Source organism: Antrostomus carolinensis, unplaced genomic scaffold (assembly GCF_000700745.2).
Source record: "Antrostomus carolinensis isolate BGI_N321 unplaced genomic scaffold, ASM70074v2 scaffold7782, whole genome shotgun sequence".
NCBI classification, from domain to species: domain Eukaryota; kingdom Metazoa; phylum Chordata; class Aves; order Caprimulgiformes; family Caprimulgidae; genus Antrostomus; species Antrostomus carolinensis.
The window spans coordinates 224612-248283 of NW_010301700.1; the positions used below are offsets into that span (position 1 = coordinate 224612).

The 23672-nt window shown below is 36.5% G+C and overlaps 1 protein-coding gene across 1 annotated transcript in view; it reads left to right on the forward strand.

Annotated features, from left to right (window-relative positions):
• Positions 1-23290, forward strand: part of LOC104521538 (E3 ubiquitin-protein ligase parkin-like) — a gene marked incomplete at its 3' end in the record, with an annotated part of 240710 nt that extends 217420 nt beyond the window's left edge. Inside the window, exon 6 of the mRNA XM_010163564.2 lies at positions 23175-23290. Coding sequence (XP_010161866.2) covers positions 23175-23290 — 116 coding nt within the window. The remainder of the gene's footprint in view (positions 1-23174) is intronic.
• Positions 23291-23672: the final 382 nt, after the last annotated feature.

Sequence of the window (23672 nt, forward strand, 5' to 3'; positions counted from 1 at the left end):
ATCTCCTGTGTAACACAAGTTTATGATCCTTAGCTAAAGTAATAGATTTTTGAATGGGAACATACAATTCAGGAAAACATATATCCTTGCCTTGAAAAAGCCAGTTGTGAATTAAACAAATAAACAAAAATGATCCCTTGATTTATGCAGTTAGTTAATTACTTTGCCTGTTTAAAATGTGCTCTATTTCTAGTACAAATTTTCTGTCTAGTTTCAGCTTGTCTAGTTTGCTTCCATCTACTCTTCTTTATTATCAAGAGCCCTGTTTCTTCATGTTGGTTTCCACAGGCAAAAGTTCATCTATACTTTAGCCTTTCCTTGAATGTTCTGAGGCAAGTAATAAAACCTTGTTTTCCAGTCCTTAATAATTTGCTCAGTTATCTGCTGCATTCTTACCAATTTTCAATATTTTTCCATAAATTTCATGCATCAGAACAAGGTATAGTCATAGCAGTGATGCCATCAGTGTCAGCTACAGAGATGATATAGTCTGCTTACTTATGTCGAAGTCTAGCAGTTTCATTAGACAATTAAACCATAATGCCATTGTGAGGTTTACAACTTGGCTAATCATCCACCAAAAAACTCGGTCATTTCAAATTACTGTCTCCCTGGACAGAGTCCTTCCCATTGCCTGTGTGGCCCTTACTTCTTAAGGTGTGACTTCATTTTTGGCTATTTTAAAATCTGTATTATGTATTTGATCTCAGCTGAGTGAGCTGTTCACGTGGCTTTGTCAGAGACTTTTACTTCTTATTATCTAGATTTTGTGCCATCTGCAAATTTATGAGTAATTACTTTATGCTTTTTTCCAGTTCATTAACAAATGTTTTGAACAGCATAGGGCTAGGAAAAGATCATTGCGAGACCACCTTGAAGTACAGACATTTGACGATTCACTGTGGGAAGTTGCATTTTGAAACGTATCAGTTAGAACAGTGCAAGATCAGTTTGATTGATTTATTTTCTCAGTCAAAATGTCAGTGCTACATCAAATGCCACACATAAAGCTGGGGAAGCTGCGCAATCACTATTGTGTTGTTCCACTAAATTGGTAATCTCATAAAAATAGCAGGTTATTTTGATAGAGGCTAGTTACCATAAATCCCTGTTGATTTGCATTAATTACAGATCCTTCCTTTATTAATAAAGTACCATATTAGCTCTTTATTCTATCCAGGCCTGGTGTCAGGCTTACATGCATATAATTACCTAGATTACCTCATAATAAAGCTGCACTAAACTATGGTGTATTGTGATTCTGTTTCTGTAAAAGTCTCCATTTTAAATAATCTCTAAATGTGGATTGATTTTGTTTAGTTTTGCCACCAGAGCATTTTCTAAGGGGAGTGAAGAGGGGAAACAGCACTGAAAACAGCACCTACAGGATTTTGGAATAACCTACAAAGGTGCTGTGATTATATTATGGTAATTTTTACTAGGCCTTTAAATTGGTGTACTTAATAGCAATTGCAGATTCAAAATGCTTTCCTCAAGCACTTGATTAGTGAAGAAAGAAACAAGACAGTTAACTTAGTATTTAAAGATCTTTAATAAGTTTTTGAGTTCTTTGCATTGTAGTTCCAAATTATTTCAGTTCTACATTTCTTCTAAGTTACCTCTTTAGGAAACTATAATTAGATTTTTTTTTTTATTTACTGATATTCTCAAAGTAACCTAATTCTGGAGTAGATCAATTTTTCCTTTATAAAGAAGTTATGTTATTCCACTTCTTAGGGCAGGAAAATCAATGATAAGTTAAACTTAATTATAAAATAGAATTTATTATATACAAGGACAAAAAAGCTAAATTATTTATCTTGGAAAAAGAAGTTAAAGCTTTTTAAATTAAGACCTATCGTAATAAAAAAAAGTGAATACTTATTCACTCTTTCCCAGTGTAAAATACAATATTTCCACATTATATTGATTTTTTTTTTTTTTATAATGGGCCACAGGCAGTGCCTGCATCAAAACCCACCACCAGCAAACATAAGTACAATTTACAACAGTTGATTATATGCTAAATGATTTTTTCTCTTGACTGTTTCTTTAAAAAGCGCCTTTTTTTTTTTTTTTTTTTTTAACCAATGCATTATTTTTGGCAATAGAAATCCTAAAACTGAGATCAAGCCAGGTCTTTGGAACTTTTACTTAGAGATACTAGTAGTTTTTGTGAGCTGGAATTTGCTAGACAATCTGTCAAACCCAGAGGAACTCATTCATTTGCGTTCTATGTTGAATGTTCTTCAGAAGTTTAGCTCATCTTGTACATATTGCTACCACCATTTCTATTTACATGTGGGGAAATGTCACAATTTTGTAAAAGATCAAACAAAATATGCTAAAGATTGTAATGCTTTCTTCAAACAAATTCCCTGCTCTTTGATATTCTTCTTCATTTATTATCATTGCCACTGAAAGAAAGAAAAAAAAAATCCTTTATTGCTCATTACTTTTTGTATCCATGGTTCAGATCCATAAAACCCTGTCTTGAAAACATGAGCATTAAGCACAACTTCATAGAAATTTTTTTAGTGGTTTTATTCTGTCTTATATGAGCAATTACTTTTCAAGATTGTGCTCAGCTGCTTTAAAAATGCACAGTTGTTTTGAACACAACTTCACATCTCCCTCAGTGACAGAGCTCTTGAAAAATTCTTCATAGTGTAATGACCATTACAAATGGTCATTTTTATATCGTCCTCGAGACTGTCAGTGTCAAGGGTCTGATGTTGTGGTAAGTGAGCAGAGCACAGCTTGTGTTCCTCTGTCCAAATCCTGGATCATTCACAACTCCTGTAATAATTCTATTGACTATGCTGAAGGTAGATAGCGTTTGAAACCAAAATTCAGTGTAAATACTCTTAATATTTTTAAGAGGTTTTACTTCTAGAAATGTCTGAAGAACTTGATGATGCACTGCAGCAAGGAACTCGTTCTGTACCCATGCTGTGTTGGCTGTCATAAAGACTTAACAGCATTGCAAGATTATGACATCCCTATTCGAAGAACTTGTTGATGATGCACTGCAGCAAGGAACTCGTTCTGTACCCATGCTGTGTTGGCTGTCATAAAGACTTAACAGCATTGCAAGATTATGACATCCCTATTTTGGCCTGATACAGTGTTCTTTTCTAGTTATTGTGATGTTCAAAACAACCACAGGGAGATTCCTCTTTACACGGTACATAATTAAATTGCAGAACTCTTTACCATTATACGCTGTGAAAGTTATAATTCATTCAAAAAGTGGCAAACTAATGGAAGAAAAATCCACTTAGAACTATTAAATATGAAGATACTCCTGTTTTAGGAAGTCTCTGTGCAACAAGTTGCTGAAAATTAGGAATGTATTCTAAGCAAATACCATTTTAGGCTTGTCCTCTGTGATGGGGTTTTTTTATGGGTTTGTTGTTTGTTTTTTGGGGGGTTTTTGGTGGTGGTTTGGGGTTTTTTTTTTTTTATAGTAGTATAGCTATATTTTTAACACACATTCTAGCCATCCACTGTTAACTTTCTGTTAAAGACAAGGTATTGGGCTGGATGGACTGCTTTCTGATCTAGTGTGGTAAAATAAACAGATGTTACCAAAATAGATTCCTTAAGGAAGCCGTACGTTACAAGACTGAGGTATAAAGGATAAATATGATAATATATTTGGCACAGTCTATATAAAGACTTAATTTCTTCAATTTACACTCTGTGTGTGTCTTTACATATATATGTAGTTATTGAGTCTTAGTTACACATAGCAAGAATACGAAAGGGAATCAGAATTCACTATATTGTATTCTTATGTCAGGGAGGAACGTGGCAAGAAGGTGTGTGACTCCCACTGGCATGTGTTATTGCCGTAATATAGTCTCAAGCCAAGTAGTGAAAGCAGTATTGCAGTTACTCTATTTATGTTGTGTGTTGCCCAACAAGTCATTTCCACATATTATTTGGAAGTGATTATGCTACTCACATATTTGATCTATTAGAGTTTTGGAAAACATGCAGGCATTCAGGGGCCTAAACAAATTGGGAAGCAGTAATTGAAACCTATGAATAAAATGCTGTTATATTAAAATGAAACAAACTCAAGAAGATAAAGTAGAGTCAGTTCCAAACCCTAACACTGTGCTTGCTCTGGCCCTTGTTTCACAACTGGGACCCAAATTCTCTTTCAAATATAGCTTGTTTGGTACATATTTTTGCATGTACTGTGGCAACGTGTCTAATGTGTTCAGGGATAGCTTTTTGTAATTCAATGAATTTCAGTAACACTTTCACTGAATCTTTTGTTGCTCACTGCATGTGACATATAAACAATATGCTACCGTCTGCAGCTGTTGCAAATTCATTACTGATGATGGAAACCTTGGATTTCCACTCAAGCATGCAACATGTTCTTGCAATCATCTATCAGCAGTCAAACCAGATAAAGGTGATTATGTTAGGGTACAGTGTGGTTATATAGGAGTCTCTCCTCAAATGCCAGGCAGCATTTATATGGAAGAGCACAGTTTCTTCTTTCACATCTGGCAAGTACTCTTATTGAGTGTTTAATAACTGTGTCATTTTGCAGGCTGCCACACTATGTGATATATTCTGTTAGCTCTAAAAGCTGCTATAAGATTTACCTTGGCATAAAATCTGTTTCCCACCTGAAGTTTCCATGCTCAGTGTTCTAGTCTGAGATTCTAAAATGTGAAATTATCAGGTTTTGATTAAGAATTGTTTATTTTTGGTTTATCTATTTCTAGGAGGTTGTGCCTCTAACTGATTTGGGAGCAGTTTGGAAACTTTTTAATTTGTGATTTCTTCTTCTGTGCATGCAGCTTATGAAATAAGCTCATTTTTACAAATCAGAACTAAATTTAAAATAAGCTTGCACTGTTTATATGATATAGTGGTTTGAGAAAATGTAGTCAATGGTATTTTGAGCTTTTCTCACCGGGGCTGCAAGGTAATTCACATTGGAAATGCTGCTACGAATTATGAGCTCTGTCTCTCATGGTTCGTGCTAATGCAGTGGGCAGTTCTGAATAACTGCTGTCAGAAATGCCTGAATTCTCATAGTAGTATAGCTATATAGGGCCAAGCAAGTCAGGTATTTCTAGCTCAAAGAAGTCAAGTATAAACAAAACTTCTGGTTTTTTGAGTCTAGGAAGTTTAAATTATAATAACAAATGTCTTTCTCATTCTGTTTTCTGCCTTAATGGCCCAACTCGGAAAGATACTTAAATGATATACCCAGCTTTAAATATACAAATAGTCTGCTGAAGTTAACACTGCTCTGTGCTTTAAGCATCTGCTCCAGTGGGGCATTAATTTGAATGCATTTTAATTAACTGTTTAAATATATTAAAAAAGCTTAGTGAAGCTCTTAGTGTCATTAGAAATACTCGGTATTTCAGCTTGTTTACTGGGAGAATGTCTGGAACTCATGTATTTCCCTTGCTTCAGCACAACGAATGGTTAGAAACATATGGTTAAAAAAACTCCGACAACTTGTTAAGAGCATGTTATCCACAGGCTGTTTTTGATATTATGCATTGCAACAGTTCTGTATCGGGTTTGCATGGCAAGTTTTTGGTAGTGTGAGAAGCACCAGAAGGGTCCCCTCTGTCTGATGGAGCAAATGCCAGCCGGCTCCAAGATGGACCCGCTGCTGGCCAAGGCCAAGCCTATTAGTAATGATGGTAGTGCCTCTGTGATAACATATTTAAGAAGGGGGAAAAATTACTGCACAACAGCAACTGCAGCCAGGGAAAGAAGTGACAAAAACAACTCTGCAGACACAAAGGTCAATGAAGAAGAAGGGAGAGGAGGGGCTCCAGGCACCAGAGCAGAGATTCCCCTCCAGCCCATGGAGAACCTCACATAGGAGCATGTGGATACCTGAATGAGGCTGTGACCCTGTGGTAAGTATGCACTGGAGCAGGCACCTGTCAGGACCTGTGGCCCCCATGGAAAGAGGAGGCCATGCCAGAGCAGGCTTGCTGGCAGCACTTGGGACCCTGTGGGGGACCCACACTGGAGCAGTCTGTTCCTGAAGGACTGCACCCTGTTGGAGGGACTCATGCTGGAGCAGGTTGTGAAGAACTGTAGCCCATGGGAAGGACTCATGTTGGAGAAGTTAGTGGAGAACAGTTTCCTGTGGGAGGGACCCCATATTGGAGCAGGGGAAGAGTGTAAGGAGTCCTCTACCCGAGGAGGAAGGAGTGGTGGAGACAACATGTGATGAAGTGACCACAACCCACATTCCCCATCTCCTTGTGCTGCTCGTAGAGAGGAGGCAGAGAATTCAGGAGCAAAGTTAAGCCTGAGAAGAAGTTAGGAATGAGGGGAAGGTGTTTTTAAGATTTGGTTTGATTTCTCATTATCCAACTCTGATTTGATTGGTAATAAATTAACATTCTCTAAGTCAAGTCTGTTTTGCCCGTGACTGTAACTGGTGAGTGATCTCCCCCTGAACTTATCTCTACCCATGAGCTTTTAGCTATATTTTCTCTTTTTGGCTTTGGTGGGCACCTGGTGTCCAGTCAGGGTCAACCCACCACAAGATCTCTTTCAAATCTTTGTGAAATCTCATGTCTCTGAGTAATACATCTGCTAATCAGTTGTACAGTACATCATAGCATTTCTTTGGGACTTCAGTAAGTGTTTGGGGCATTCTGAAATAAAATGTTTGAGTTTTTCCACTGTGGTACTTTAATGTATGTGGGCAAAGTAACTGCAGTTATGAATTATTCTTAACAGCTATGTGTGCTTCAACTGCTGCTGGGAGATGAGGAAAGTGTATTCTAGCAAAAAGTGGGTTTTATCCTTTTGATGCATAAAGCATCACACTCCTACTACCCTACCATTGCAACATCAGAACTGACACAGGAGTATTCAAGTTGTGTCAATGAGTTTTGTTATCTTCTGCTTTAAAGAAAAGCCACTTCTGGTGCCTGTATGGTAATTACTAGGAAATAACTTCTCACTGAACACCACTGTTACAGTGCTATTAGGGGAAGCTGTAATTGTATCTCATTCTTTTCAAACAAAAATATCATCCCCAAATGAATTTGAGGTTGTAAAGGGGAAAAATAACAAAATTCACTGTGGTGGTATATATTAAAGGTGCTATGATTTTTATGAGGTGTCACCCACAGACATTGATTTCTGGAAGCTTTATCTTAAGCACTGGTAAGCAATAGTGCATTGTTTGCAGGATCACTAACCTGTCAATAAGAATTTGCTGTGATAATTTAATTCTTGTAATTCACAGGTTTTGGTGGAGCATTTGTATAGCTGGAATTTGTGAGACTCTTCTTCAATTGATTTTCTAGCTTGGAGAAATCTGACCTAATAAGTTTGTGCAGTTTATTTAAACTTTAATTAAAAATACTTCATTTTCTAAGTAACTGTAAAACCATAACTATTCTTTCAAAATATATATAAATAAATATGCAAAGTATATGAACAAGTTAGAACCATATGGGAAAACACTGGGTATTACTGCACCCCACCCCCTCCCCCCCGAAAAAAAAATCAAAACCCTAAACAGCCTCTGCCCAAAAAAATGTGGCAAAAATTAGAAGAATATTAAAACCTTTTAAAAACAAATAACCCACGTGCATTAGCAGAATAGTTGCTGCTACGTTTAGAGTAACACTGTTTTCCCTGTTACCACGTATGTTTTGATTTTATTTCAAAGACTGTAAAATGTCATGTGTGTCAGATACTGAATTTGTTTTGAATATATTTAACTAGCATCTTGGAATGTGCCTCTTGAGGGCCTGTTTCTCATTTTGTTATTTAGAAAGCTCCTGTGACTGGGAGAGGCTCAGAAAAAACAACACAGGTTACCTAGGAGATGGCATACTGTAGCAAAAATATTTTCTGAGGAGGAAAAAAAAAAGTGCTCATTCTTGCATGAATGGTGTTCTGTGTATATTTTTTACTTATTTTTCATGCTTGTGGAGAAGGTTAGATTGTTCTTAGCAACATTAGGATGGACTTGCTGCCTGTTCAGGTTTGGACCAGGTAGTTTCAGGGCATCTCTCAGGAATTTGAGTTAGAGCCTGATTCAGGTCCCTAGGTATATGAGAGTGACACAGTTGGAACCATCTTTCAGTTTCATGAAAACTTTAGAGCATTTTATCTGGGACATCTTATGGTTTATTAATTTCCATTCTCCCGCTTATGTTCTTCAAGAGTAAGCGAATCACATGTTGGAAAAACTTGTGGTGTTACAGATCTGCCAGCCTTCAGCAAAGTAGAGGAGCAGCCCACTTCTTGTTCCTGGCCCTGCTTCTTGATAACAGTCTATACAGAGATCTGAACCACTGTAGGTTAGAGGGAGTGTGTGCTTCTCTGGAATTAGTTTCCATCGAGGACTGTCTTTTCATATAAGTAAGATGGTTGCTGCTATTTCATCTAGTCTGGGGAGAACAGGATGCTTTACCTGCTATGTTACTGCAGAAGGACACCACCACCATTTGGGCTTGTGACTGACAGTAGTTGTGGGTTTCTGTGGAGCAGTATGCAGGGGACCTTTGAGAAAGTGGGCATGGGAGACTTTTTTTGCAGATGGTAATCCTGAGTGTAGCTAAGTGTTTTCCTTAGGCTGTACTAAGCTGTACTGTCCTTAATTCCAGTTCCTGCCCTCTGCACTAATTAAGCATTTTGCATGATGAGCTGGATAAAATATGGAGCACATGAAGTATATATGTGTGTCTGTAGGAATGCAGTTGCATACCCACTCTCCTAGGAGCTGAGTTAAGAGTTCTGTGTGTTCAGGAAAGACCTGAACTCAGGTTTTCTACTTATACACATATAAATGTATGTGTTTTGCAAGGTGTTGCTCAGGAAGGCCCTTATATGGATCTGGAAAAATGACTGGAAAGGTTACTTCTCATATTAAGGGCTGGGTTCCTTTACTATGGTAAGTGGTGTTTTAGAAGTGATGGTTTTTGTTTCCTCAAGAGTGGATCTTAGTGTAATAGTAGTTCAGTGTTAAGTTCAAACTGTGAACATGTGAAGGAGGAAAAACTATATCCGATACCTGGCTGTAATTTCTGTCTGAAATTGGAAAGATGCATTTTTTTGGTAATGTTTGACCTGCAAATTTAAATGAAGTGTGTGTTTTACAGATAAATGTATTTCTCATTTTAACTTCTAATGACCCTGAAGGGATTTTTTTTTTTTTAGTGCGAAGTACTTCTCCGAGGTCTTTCTACATGTGCATTACATTTCACAAACATACAGGCTGTATGATGGGAAGTTCATTTTCCAGCTGTGAGCTTTCCTAGTGAACATTGCTGCTATTAAATGAGGTAAGGCCTGTGCACAAAGGATAGCAGTCAGGAAACTGCAGAGGCAGTGGTAAGTGCATGGCAGGGTTTGGCAAACGCTGGCTGTTTAATTGCTTATGCCATCTACGGGAGAATTTTGGAGTCTGAAAAAAGATTTGTCATAGCAAATACTATAATAGACCTGTTATTTTTGTGTGAACACAACATTCGCGAAGCCAAATTCATCTTATTGGCTTCGTTACCTCTGCAAGCTGTACATCCTACACACGGAGCTGGAGCCAAACGGATCAGTATCTCTGTGTTTGTCTCTGTGGCCGCATACCTGTACATCAGTGGCAGCTTTAATTTCCTGTGATTATTCTGCCAGAGCGCTGCTGGTGCTGGTGCTCTGCACACTGTGAGTTAGTCCTCAGTGCTGTAAATACATGAGCACCCATGTATTTACAGAACTGATGACTCAGCATGTTGTGTTTGAAACTTTGTGAATAAGACAATGCATCTGGATAATTGCTTTTGTTTAATATCCATGGTAACATCTGTCTTTCTGTTTCTTTTTCTGTTAATGTTTGCCCATTACAAGGCAATGATTTTGGTCATGCATTTGTATCTTTTAAATTATTTGTTTTTCTTACATAAAGTTGAAGTAAGGTAGTTTTAATTATTAATATGTTTTAAAATTTTTTTTAAGAAATACATTTTCAAGGAAATTTGCAAGTTAAAACTTTGGCAATTTTAATTTCTTTGTAAGATAGATATTATCATGAAGTAATAATTTTTGAAATGTCAAGTGGAGAATGTATCATCGAGTGTTGTTTGTGGAAAATACTTTATACTGCTCATGCATTGTTCATGCTCATTTAAAGATTCTGCTATCTTGTAAATCCCTTTTTAGTCACTTTTAAACAAAATTACTTTTTGATCTGAGTGAGCGCATGAGTTTCTATTTATGCAAATTCTTTTGACTAAGTTAAGTATGAGTTTGCAGCTATTTCTGCGGGTAGAAACTTACTTAGTAAAATTGAGGAGCAGAAAGTCTTTTGCAGTGAAGAAGAGTAGAAGAGTCCTGCCCCCAGTTGCCTACCTGGTCAGAAGACCAGAGGGAATCAGACCAGGGCATAGTACTGGTTAGGAAGAAAATGTGTTTCCAGAAGTAGAGAGGTGCAAACCATGCCCCAGTTTCTGTTCATGTGAGGACCACGAAGTCAATTGTTGCTTGTAAAATTCTTCATACCTGAAGGCCAAATGGCACAGAATAGCTTATCTGCAGCTAGTAAATTCTCTCAGCTCCCAAAACAGAGACGCAAACCATGTATCAAAAACTGCACCTCGGTGTGCCCACTCCTGAACTCTGCTTGCAAGATGGTAGCTGGCAGCATCTAAAATGTCAGGGACCTTGCTGACACTGCAACTGTACAGGTGACTGTGTTCAATCACCCAGAAATGCTCTTGGATGTTCTTTAACAACAAGCTGTTTGCAAGCATGGATTAGCCTTATTCTCCCTGGATACTATTTTTTTAAGTTATGAAAAAAAAAATATTTTTTTTTCTCCTGCTTGTTTTCACAATGAAGGCAGTGTAAATAGATACAGGTTTGCTGGGGAAACCAAATTAAATCACTTTAGTGAAAACAGTCTATCAGGACACCAGCAGCATTATATTAAAGCTATGCAAATAGCCATCTACACTATATAATACATGTATGTATTAAATTGTCTCAAAGGAAAAATGTCCATGTTTTCTGTTTTTAATAATGGAAAATACCTTTTCAAATCAGATATTGTGCTGTCAACTACTGAGAAATGTTGGCTGGTTTTGTACTGGTATGCACATGAAACAAGTTTGTGTTAAATGCTTGTTTTACTTATGTGCTGCATTTTACAGATTTCTTATGCTAGAAACTATAGGTAAGAATGCAATGCAAACACAGGTTTCTTTTTTTCCCCTAACAAGATTATAGAGATAGTAATGAATTTCTCACTGTGACTTAAGTTTTGTAGCTCATCTTGTATATATTGCATCTAACTCATCTGTATATATTAGATATTGAAAATATATATTTTTTAAAAAAGACAACAATACAGAACATTGAACTAAATGCCATAGACCAAATTCAGTTTATTGATAAGATTTTACTGCGTTTTGGAGTACAAGGTTAGCCAAAGAGAAGAGGTTTTTGGTGGGCGTTTTGTGGTTTTTGTTTGTTTGTCACCTCTACTTTGTTTCCTGCAGCCCTCTGTAGCTTTCAAGAACATCTAGTAACCTGTAAGAACTTCCAGAGAATTTTTTTGCAAGACTTTAGCCTATAATAACATTTTATTAGATAGTGGTATATTCAATTCTGTAACAATGCTGTTTGTGGTTTTGTGTTGGGTTTTTTTGTATGACTCATGCAGAACACTGGACGTTTATTTGTATTTCCTAAATTTGAAGTAACAAATTATGTATTTGCGTATTGAAAATTATAACAGGATTATGAGCTGTTTCTACTAGCCATTATAGTTCAAATTTTGCTTTTTAAAACGTTATCTAAAGTGCTTATCTCTCTAATGAAACATCTTTATCTCATTTCATGGAAGTGGAAGGAACAATTGTCATGTTCCTTGTGTAAGGAGTGATGTGCAGATTATACTTAGCTGCAACCAATAAAATGAACTAAACATACATAATCCTATTCCTTCACTGAATGATGGCAATATGGATCAACAATTTGCTTCTGTCTATTCATGTGACTATATTTAACAACATTCTGCCTTCTCTGTTTATCATATGTTCTGGACACCATGCAGGATATTTGGTTGCTTTTTGTTTTAAGAAAGCTTCAGTTTGTGTAATGCAGCACAAATATTCCAACTGACTGCTCAGTCCATGTAGAAGTAAAAGATTTAAACCAGAGATTCAGAGGAGGATAAAAAAGAAACAAGCCCCATCTAAATTTATTCCCAACCCCATCAACTCTGGCAACCAGACAAACCTGAAAAATAATTATTGGAAAAATTTTGCAGAATTTTCCCAAACCTTTGGGTTTATTATGTCTTGCTCTTTGTGGGTTAGACATTACCTCTGTGTGCATAGGTGGGGCACAAGACCTGCTCTTCAGCACCTTTGTAGAAAGCAGAATATTAGGAGCATAAACACCAATAACTCAGTAGATCTCAATTAAGACTTAAGGACAGCATAGTAATAGGTATGCTAACAGAATGCATAGTCACGTGAAAGAACGTGCTTCAAAAGAAAGCAGCAAGCTGCTAGGTGGCAAATAGAGTTCAAAAAACCTGTTATTTCTTCAATTAATGTTCGGGAGGTGCCAAACACTCATTAGCACATTTTAGAGTCTTCAGAGCAAAAGGCAAGCATATCTTGTAGAGGGAGAGAATAATGTTTCTGCCATTTCCTCCCTTTCCTTCTCTCACTGTTCCCAGCATAACTGGGCAGTGTCTTGACTGGTTTGTTCTCATTCATATCCTGATCTATGGCAGGCGTTGGAAAGATGACAGAACAAACAATCCAGTTTTTCAAAGCTGAGGCACAGAAATGAGGCAAAGAGCCACTCCTGTGCTATTAAAACCTAATTCTGTCTGCCTAGCATCTTCAGATAAATATTTATGTTCTCCCTGAGGCAGCCTCAGTGCTGAATGAAAGGTATCTTAGTACTACCTTTCAGCTATATTAGACTTGCTCTCGGACATTGGTGATGTTACCTGAAGGCTGAAAACCTAAAATGAAAAATAAGTCATTTTTTTAAGATTACTTTTGAGTTAAAAATACCTTTTTTTTTTTTTTTCTTTTTTCTGAGCTTTGAACCTGACCAGTTCCTTTGATGTCAAGGGGTGGACAAAATTTAAATGTTTCAGTTGTATTAGGATCAGATAGATGGGAATCTACTGCTTGTATTACAGAAATGTGGCAATGTTTACAGGCTAGACCATGAAACTGTTTGTGTCTTATAGAATACTCATGAAAAGTAACAGTCAGTTAAAGAAATCATGTAGTTTACTTAAATATTTGTGATTTGTTAACTCGGTGGGCTTTTCTCTGAAGCTCAAGATAAGATTCTTTGGAAGACTTTATAACATAATGTCACCTGTTCAGTATTTACAGCTCAAGTATGGGAGTCCTGTTTCTTACACATCTGAGACTTATTCTGTAGTCATTTTGAATTCTTGATCACTGTCTGTACCCAAGTGCTTGTTAGCATGGTTGGAAAGGAAACAGATCACTCAAAGCTGTAATTGCAAACAACTTTTTGTGCCATAAGAAGTGCAGCCTGAGCATCTGATATCATATAGTATTAAAACTTTTTCCTTCCTTGAGCCCTTTTTGTGGCTTATGTTCACATAAAAATTCAAATCTGATTGCCAGAGGAAATTAGGCTCAAAGTAAAGGATTCATTCGCTACAGGAAACACTCGATAACAAATTTAAACAGTTGGAATCTACTTTAAAAGAGGCTGATGGGAAAGTTTAAGTCCTAGAAATCAGCGCTAATGTTCAGGATATGATTGTTATAATACGTTCTAAGTAGCTACTCTGAAACTGAGACTTCCTCTGTGTCTCAAGGAATTCAGAAGAACTTTTCCAAAATAAACTTTTCACGGATGCTGAAACCTGGTGAACAAATTCAACAGCATAATTTAGGTTGGGCTCTGAAGTCTGGACTAGGTAATTTAATCATCCTGACAAAGGCCATCTTGGTTCAGCCGAGAAGTTAGTATTGGTCAGAATGTATTTCTAAATGAAACATGGATGATACAAGTTAGGAGCAGGAGAAGTGGAGAGTTTTTCACTCTTCCAGGGCAAGGAAGGTGTAAACCTTTCACATTATTTTATATGAAAGTATAGCCATTCTTATTGAAAAGTTGTTTACTTACAACTATCTTACTGTATCTTTACGTAACACGGACATTACAGTACCTGTGACGTGTTAGTTGTGCATTTCTGGTGATTGGCTAAATGTCCATAGGGCCTTTGAGAGGTCACATTCCAGGCAAAGGTCCATTTTCTAAGGAGAGACAATGCCCTACAGCCTTAATCTCATTGTCTAGAATATGAGAAAATGGGCGACAGAAGAGCTGGATGATGCTGAAGAATGCTGTTTATTCTGTCTTTGTGTCATGGAAATATTGCTACTCGAAGGAATGACAGTAGAATTAGCGAGAGGTTTGTCTGAGCCTGAGCCACCACTTGCAGAGAAATGAAGCAAATACAGCATGTGGCTGCCTTTAGACAAACAGAGCAAAGGAGAGATGCTGCTGTGAAAAATGAGGAAAGTCACTTTCACTGGGTTCTTTCCTGGGTGGTTGAAACAGCATTGTCTGGGCAGCAGCAGCTAAGAGATTCCCAAGGTATCTGTGTTCTTTGTTTCCACTGTGTCTTTTCTAGTAGACAAGGAAAAAATATTACATGATAGGTACAGCATTTCTTGTTGCTTTTCTTACACACGAAACTACAAAACTGTAGTTGCACCTTATCTCTAAAGGCCAGATGTCATTATAACCTTGTATAGTTAATAACCCATCATGCCAGTCATTTTAATCTTGATTATATCCATCTCCTCTTTAGAGTTTTACACAAATTAATAACTGAAGAGTGATAACTGTTTTTATTTTTTTGTAGCGCAGACAATAGATAGGCAAGCTGTATGCACCATTGTACAAAAAGAAACTTGATGATATAAATCACTAAAAATCACTTATTAAAAGTGATGGCTCCCTCAGAAATGGATAGTAAGATCTTTTAAATAATTAATAACCTTGGTTATATCACATCAGACTTTTGATTAAAAGTGAATGGTAGCTATAGCTGTCCTGTTATTAATTTTTGAACAATACCCCTTGTTCTTCCAGTGAATTCTGGAAAAAATGAAAGAAAGAAATGTTGACCCTTGGCAAGGGGAATAAATATGTAAACAAAAAACTGTTTGGGTTTTGTTTGCTTGTTTTTCTTGTGTTTTAGTGTTTGGTTTGTTTTTTGCTTGGTTGGTTGTTTTGGGTTTTTTTAATGAATGTGGATAAAAGTGGGATCTGGGTATGATGAGAACAGAGGCTGTTGCTATTTTGTAGCCCTTGAAAATGTCTCATTAAAAAATAATTTACAAACAGTTTTTAGCTACATTTTTGTATGCCTAAAATTTGGCTTTAAGTGACTGGGTCAGGACTAAAACACTAGGTCTTGTCAAGAGTTATGAATAGCATGTACATTTCTCATCCCACTATCCTGCTAGACTCAAAATAATTTCCATATCATAGGTTATCTGTTCAAATATTTGATATACAACAAATTGGTTTTGATATCCTCAACTAAATAAAAGATACGGTGGATACATTTGATTCTGAGAGAAAGAAGTGGAACTGTATATTTTAAATGTTTTCATTACATGAACTTAATTAAAGTTGACGAAGAACTCGGAGATATTATAAAGATGTATTGGCACTTCTTTCTCTGAAATACAATGTGTCTTTCAGTCACTTGGACATGTTCAGACTGCAACTGTTACTGATGAACACAAAAGAAAGTTTGGAAAAATGCAGGAGAGTAACATTTCTGCCCCAAACTGGTGCTTGTCTCAAAAATGTCATAATAATTTTAAAAGTTAACTCTCTTCCTCCTCCATCCTTCACACAGGTCAAAGTTGATATATTCACTGAGACCAAGTGTACTCTGGCAGCCTCAGTGAAGAGCTGGCAAAGGATACTTGTCCTAAAGGACTTTTATCCTGAGTAACAGATCTTTCTTCTTAGCCAGAGGCATTTTGAGAAGGGCAATGAGGTTCCGTCAGAAAGTAGATGTTAGGGAGATGCTCATTTCTTCTATGTTCTTATGCTGCTTTTGTATCTTGCCAAATTAAATAAATATGTACTTCTTATAGACAGTGAAATTTAATGTATCACTTTATTGTCATTCTTCACATCAAAAGGTGTTTTGACTTTATCTTTGAGGTCAGCTTAATTATCAGCAGTATATTAATAAGGCTTACTATATAATATATGATCTCTCTTGGAGTATCAGTTTTTCTCCTTGCATCTCATAAAGACATGTCTTTCAAAGTTTATACTTCTGAGAGCATCCATGACCTGCTGTGATGTCCCTTTACTGCATGCTGCATGTTCTGCAGCAGAGTTTCTGTGGATTAGAAAGTGTAAGGGCTGGGGAAATGTAGAAAAAGGTATGAAATATGCTGGTATTAGTAGTGTTGTTTTATTTTCATTCTTGTTGATGATTCTGATTCTATTCTGATTATGTAGGTCTGAGATCAGGTGCTGAGTTTCTCACGGGATCTTTTTTAAAAAATAGAAAAATTACTTTCAGAATATTTTTAATGGTAAATAAATGTTGTCCAAGTGTAGTGATTATGCTTTTGAAAGATTTGTATTAGTATTCATATGTAAAGGTTAAAATGACCAACATCTTTAATCTTTGCATCATGGAGTTCTTAAAATCTGTGCTAAGGACCTTCAAATCCACTGTCACTTAATGTCCTGGTTTTTAGCTGGAACAGAGCTGTGTTTCTTTTTCAGTAGCTAGAACGGTGCTGGGTTTTGGTTTCAGTCTGGGACTTGTTATGAGAGAAACACAGATAACGTACCAATGTTGGCATTTTTGGCACTGGAAGTGAAGGACTTTGTGTTCTGTTAGTCTACAAGCGCAAGGTCTAAGGGGGGGCGAGGAATATTTAAATTAATAAGCTAAATTGGCATTTGGGTATACCAATGGGATATTCCATATCATATAACATCATGTCCAGTATATGAGTGAGGGTCTCTTCCTCTTTTGCTCTCTCTGACTTTCACTCGGGCTCTCGCTCTTCTGGGATTGTGGTTTCAGTTCAGGATTGTTGCTCCTCTGGGATCGTTATCTGGGAACAGGCCGGGCTTGGTCGGTGGGTGGTGAGCAACTGCACTGTGCATCACTCATTTGCATATTTGTTAGTTATCGTTATCACTACTATTTTAATATCAATATTATTTTAAGTTTTATTTCCACTATTAAGCTGTCCTTATCTCAACCTATGAGTCTCCTTATCCTTGTCCCCAATCCTCTCCCCTATTCCCTGGGGGTGGGGGGGAAGTGGGTGAACGGCTGTGTTGACTGCTAGCCAAGGGCTAGCCCAGTGAAACTATCACACTTAACCTTGATTATTGTTCTACTTAATCTTGATAGAGAATTAGCAATGAATCACATGGATTATTCTACTTTTTTGTAGCGATCAATTTATATATTTCTTTAACACTGAAACAGTACTTAAGGAGTTACATGCTGCAGCTTGAATGCTCGTCTAATACTATGCACAAATTCTTTCTTTCAAAATGAGTTACCAGTTTGTTTGTCCATAACCACTGAGGCAGTCTATGAAAGCTGTTGTTTATCAATCGTTTGCCTAGGATGTGATCCAGCTGGCTTTGCCCAAGGAGCAGTTGCGTTTCCCACCTTAGGGAATTCAATTGCCCCTTGGAATAGTATTTGCATTATTGATACCACGATCAAGCATTGAGTTAATGAATCACAGGAGATCAAATCACAGGAAATCCACAGAGAAAACATTTGATTTTTATGGGAACCTCAAATGGGAAATATTGTTGAATGGAGATAATCTTAAAAGAAAATAGTGCCAATGACAGGAGTAGTGGAGCCTAAGGTTAGTTTCTGAATTACAAGAGTTGCAATAACAGTTCCAGATGATCTCCAAATGTAAAAGGAGCAGAAGACTTTGCTTGTCTGAAATTTAGGAAGCTATAAGAATGTTTTTGTTTTATCTATGTGGGGTTTACCAAATTATATTGCAAAAATTTGAATTATGGTTAACAATTTTCTTCCTTTGATCTTAACAGCTGTTTAGGTCTCAGAGTCATTGCTTAGTAAAAGTAAACTATGCCAAGTAGCAATCACCAAAGAATTGGTACTAGACAGTGCTCACAGTGCTCTCATCTGAGGTTCTTGCTAGTGTCTGCTGAGCCGCAGAGGGGAATTGGGAAGTTGGTAGTGCAGGCCACTGTTTTGAGGAATATGTCTTCCCATAACCAGAGCTGATAAAAATACTGTTGGCTTACAGCAGAAGTTGGAGCAGTCTTACGTATACAACCCATTCATGAGTCTATCACTAAATAATTTCAGGCTCGATTGCCGTAATCTCTGAGAATTATTCTTTGGCTGTACAGCCTTCCTCCTGTTAGTTAGCCAGTGTAATTCCAACAGCTTTTCTAACACTTTTTACTTATTTAACTTTAAAAGCAGTGCCTGTTCCACATGTGAACTATGATGTTTTACAGGTGTATCTTTCACCACAGAGATATTCCTATACCCTGGAAAGCCCCAGCCTGCAATTCTTCTGGAATGTGGGAACCTTAAAGTATCCCTGCTCAGAACTGAACCCAGTCTTTCCCAGTACATTGGATTCCACAGCTGTTCTGAAGTGGGTTTCTTTTAGTCTGTCCTCAGAGCCACTGAATATCTCCTTAATTTTTCATTTGGAGAAGGAAATGAAGCATTATCACAGGAGTATGCCACAATGGTGTTGAAGTTTTCTCTCATTTAGGGGAATAATTATGGTGATACAGATGAAAGGAGATCTAAGAGTGCTGATAATTAGAAAAATTAAAACTACACTATCAATGGCTATAACACATTAATAAATGGCTTTGCCTATCAGTCCTAAATAAACACATGTGGGTAATTCAGAGGAAAAATACTGTAGAGCCCCCATATTGTACTGTGGCTTATTAAGAAAAGGGACAAAGAAATGCAAAGGCTGAGCTTCCTTAAGATTTTTAACCAATTTACACAGCAGTGAATGAGAAGCAGGGGTAGGAATCTGTATTCTCATATGTATATGCTGTATATTAGCTGATGTGCAGGCTGTCTTGGTATTTGTTAGCAAAGAGCAATGTTTGGTTTTTTTTCTGGCAGTCCAGTAAACTGGACTAGGGAACATGTATCAAAAGGGTAAAATTTCTTTTGGGCCTGTCTCACCTTATTCTATTTCAGACCCTGTCTTCCCACTGATGCTTTGTGTATGGATTTGATCTTTTACTTGCTTTGGTTACTTGACCATATAGAAGACAGTTCGCTTATTCTCAGCAGTTAGGGGTATGCAAACTCCTGCTTTGTTTGAAAACACAGAATTTAGGGAGAGATGCACTTTTTTTTTTAAATATCAAAGATTTTTTTTTAATAAATTTGAGCAACTCTTCTCGAGTTTCATAAAAAGTAACTAACAGTGACCATGTATCTTTGAAACTTTTCTTCCCCCTTGCACTTTTTATGATGTTCTGTGACACAAAAGCAATAACAGGAGTGAAGAATATGACAAAGTATGTAAGAGCAATACCTGCTCCCTTCTCTGAATAACAATCTATCAGTACACTGCCAAAAGGAAAACATTTGTAGTGTTAAATAGAATGTTCACAATTTCATGGGACCTATGCCTTTAGGCAAGAAAATGATCTAAAGGTATTCGCTGCAGTAGAAGGTGACCATAAAACTGTTCACTTTCAGAACTAAGAAAACACTAAATTTTGTCTCAACTTTCGTAGTAAATCTTCCGCGGTAAATTCTTGGCTTCCTTACTCATTGCTGAACAGAAATACTTAACAACAAAAAAATAATAATCAGAAATTTTTGTACCAGGTGAGAACACAGGTGCAGAAAGGAAGAATAATGAGATTTCTTCTATTTTAAAATATTTTAGAAGTGGTCAGATAGTGATGTAGACTGTATGAATCTTTGCCCATCCCTTTTATGTTGTTCTGTAATGTTTTCTTATTATAAGATTAAAATTCTGAAAGTATCATCTCATATAGCATAACATAAGTATAGAGAGACATTTTGATGTTAAAAAGTGACAACTGCTCATATGAGCATGACAGTCTCTGGCAAAATTAGAGGGTTAGTCCTAAACTGGCTGGCTCCAAGGTCTCTGCATCTGTTTGGAGATTAAGCTTGGAACATACAATGATTTAGATTAAACAATCCAGCAAATTTCCTTCCTTAGGCTATCATATGCTGGCTGAAAGACTAAATAAAAGAATACATGCTTGATGACATGCAAGGCTGGAGAGTCAAAAGTGGGTAAACTCTTCCCACTTATATATTACTTTCAGCAATTTAAATGCTGGAATCAGTTGGGAAGCAACTTGTGCTGATGGGTTATCTTCATAACTTCATAAGTAGAAGGGTTGTGCTTGCATCACGAGAAGTATGTTCAGTCTCTGGGAAATCTGGTAGATATCTTCTGCTAGCCAATTTCAGAACCAATAGCAATCTGGCCCCTGGGACCTGTCTGGAACCAGCAAGCAATAGAAAGGACCTTACTGGGAAAACGTACCCTCATCAGCGAAGACATCTTTAGCAAAACTTGAAGCATGAAATTGTATGTCTAAGGTGTAATCTTGTAAATGTATCCTGCATAACAAGTAGATACTTGTAGATTGTTTACTTAAGCAATGTGTGAAACCAGACCACAGAAATTTTTATTTGCAACTGGAAACTTAATTGAGTTGATGACTTCTAAAAGCCTTCAAACAATTGAAATATGTATTATGATATAAAAATAAAAGTGGAAATGCAGTTTACACTATGCCAGAAATGTTAGGCACTCAGCATACTGAATTTTTCAGATTCTAATGTCTTCCTGTATTTCTGAACTGCCATCACAGCACTGAATTCAGGCCTACTGAAGTAGACTGATGTGCTGATTTTATAGAACTGTGCACTCTATGGGCTGATACCTTTTGTTTTTGCAAGGGTGAACATTTTATTGAACTGCTAGTCTCAACATTTGTTATAAATGACTTTTTTATTCTTTAAACTTGAAGATTTCTTCTGAACAAATATTTTACATATAATCTTGAGGATATTTTTTTCTATAATTTTAATGAGCCCTCTGTTCTGTTTGCATTTAATAAGAAGATTTGCTGTTTCTTTAATTGCAGTTTACTCAAGCAGGAAGTCTTTCAATGAATAGTTTTGGAGAGTAGCAATATTTTCTATTGTTATTACAAATAGTATTTTCACTTTCTATAATGTTCTCCATTCAGCAACACCAAAGCACATTGTAAATGTAATTAGTAGAGGAATTTTATTAAGGCATTTTTTGGGCTGATAAACAGAAGTATAAAGAAGTAATTTCCCTGATGATACAGAAAAAGTATTTTGGGAATGTAGCAAAAACTCTTTCTTTTTTTTTTTTCCTTTTTTTTTTCTGATACAAAAAAAGTATTTTGGGAATGTAGCCCAAACTTTTTTTTTTTTTTTTTTTTTTCTCCTCCTTTGACTTGCAGGCAATATTCCATACATCTTAGAGTATGGAATAAGAAATGTATCCCTTTCTTTCCCTTCCGTCTTCATTAAACAGCTTTCATGATGAGAAACTTATAGCCATTGAGAGGTATTATCAAAAGCAATTGGAATCATTGCTCTTTAAAAAAAAAAAAAAGCACTATTTCAAATGTTTTAGTTTACTTCCTTTATTACTCTTTTTCTTTTTGTTTTGACCAAAAATTGACCAATTTTATTGTAAAAGTAGTGGAAAAGTAACTTTATTAAAAAAAAAAAGTATGTTTCCTTGCCCATAGTTTATCTTTAATATAGCGAGTTGTCAATATTCTTAGTTGTATGCAGAAGACGTACTGAAGCAAGGAGATATTTTCAAGACTTCTCCTGCATTGAAATAAATCCTCCTTACCATTTAGTTCAAAGAAAAGTAAAACCAAATTAAAGGGCAAAGAAAACCCAAGCCCCAATACCCATTAGCAAATGATACAAAGATTAATGGCTACCTTTTTAAAGGCTGAAAATAAACTAAAGTTTATTGTGTAAGGTTTTTCATGTACTTCAGAGGAATGTGTAGTTCTGTTGACTCATTCTCGACTGCTGAAATGCTTCTAACTGATACTAACACGTCTTAATATCTTGATGCCGTCAACACACATCGTTCTTTTGTTCTTTTATGCCACCTTCTCATCATTTCTTCTGATGCTTTTGCATTCTTACCATCCAATTCACACTTCCTTTATACCAGTCTTGATATTTTCTTTGCAAACCTCCTCAATTTGATACTGGAAGAAAGGTCTTACAGGAACAAAGAAAGTGCAAACTGTCATCTGTGGCTCCTATTGCAAAGCACATGTCTTCAGACTACTTTTATTTACATATGTGTAGAGCTATTTGAACATTTAAAATGATCTCTTATAACAAAACCTTATCAAAGCATAGCATGATTAATGTGGCTTTCCCTGGGGTGCAATGGAGAAGAGAAGAAAGCACACAGTTGTGTAATAAGTATTATGCTAGTGAAAGGAGTCTAAGAGGCTATAAAGAGCAGTATGGACCAAAGCAACTTAATTCAAACACAGTATGATCTATAACTGCAAATGTATTATGTATCCCAAGAGAGCTAGATCTTCTCTTTAATATAACAGTAAAATTGTATTGTATAGATTTCCAACATTACAAAAGCAAGGCCAGACTTTACTAATTTAGAGCTGAAATTCTATGTTTTAGAGTTCAGATAATGGTAACATAACAAAGAAAAATGTGAAAATATTAACACATAGTGACAGTGCTTGCTATTCTGCCTTTGACTATACTTAGATGAAATGTTTGGTTTTGTTTTGTTTTTTTCTATAAATAAAAAACCCAACAGAATGTATCACACTGATATAGTACACAAGTAGGTATCTTCTTTGCTAGGGAAGTCACTGAACAAAATAGGCACCTAGACTGGTATTTTTGCAAGGGATTCCTTGTAAACCTTTCCTAACGATTGTCCTCCTTTTCTGTTGGCAGTGGTGATTTGTCTGTTGTCTCAAATGTCAGTTAGCCTAAGATAAAGGGAGGACATGAGTGGCAGGTATGTAATCATCTTTTTATCTCTCCTTCAATATTTCAGGAGTTTTACTTTAAATGTGGAGCACACCCAACCACTGACAGTGAAACATCTGTGGCTTTGAACCTCATTACAACAAACAGTCGCTGTATCACGTGTATAACATGCACAGATATTAGGTAAGTACAACAAAAAGTGTCAAGAGATACACAGCCTCAGTGCTTCAGAGTACTTACTGCTTTCAAAGAGCTTTTTTCTCTTCTGCTGGTTTTCCTTTTTGAACATTTTTCCCCCCCCTGGTATTATGATGGAAAATGGGCCACATTTTTGGGTGTATTTTGCTGGTATGATTACAGTTGATGTTTTTGTACCTTAGTTGAGTTGCAGGTGGAAATCTGTCTGCTTAAGTCCTAAGTACAACCTCAGGGGCTCAAGATAGTGGCATAAGTGTGTAGGTCTTTACTGCTACTATGTATTTAAGAGACAGTGAATGATAGCATGACTTTGTGGGTGACAAACTGTTCCTGCAGAAAGGAATTTTTTGGTGTTTGTTTTATAAAT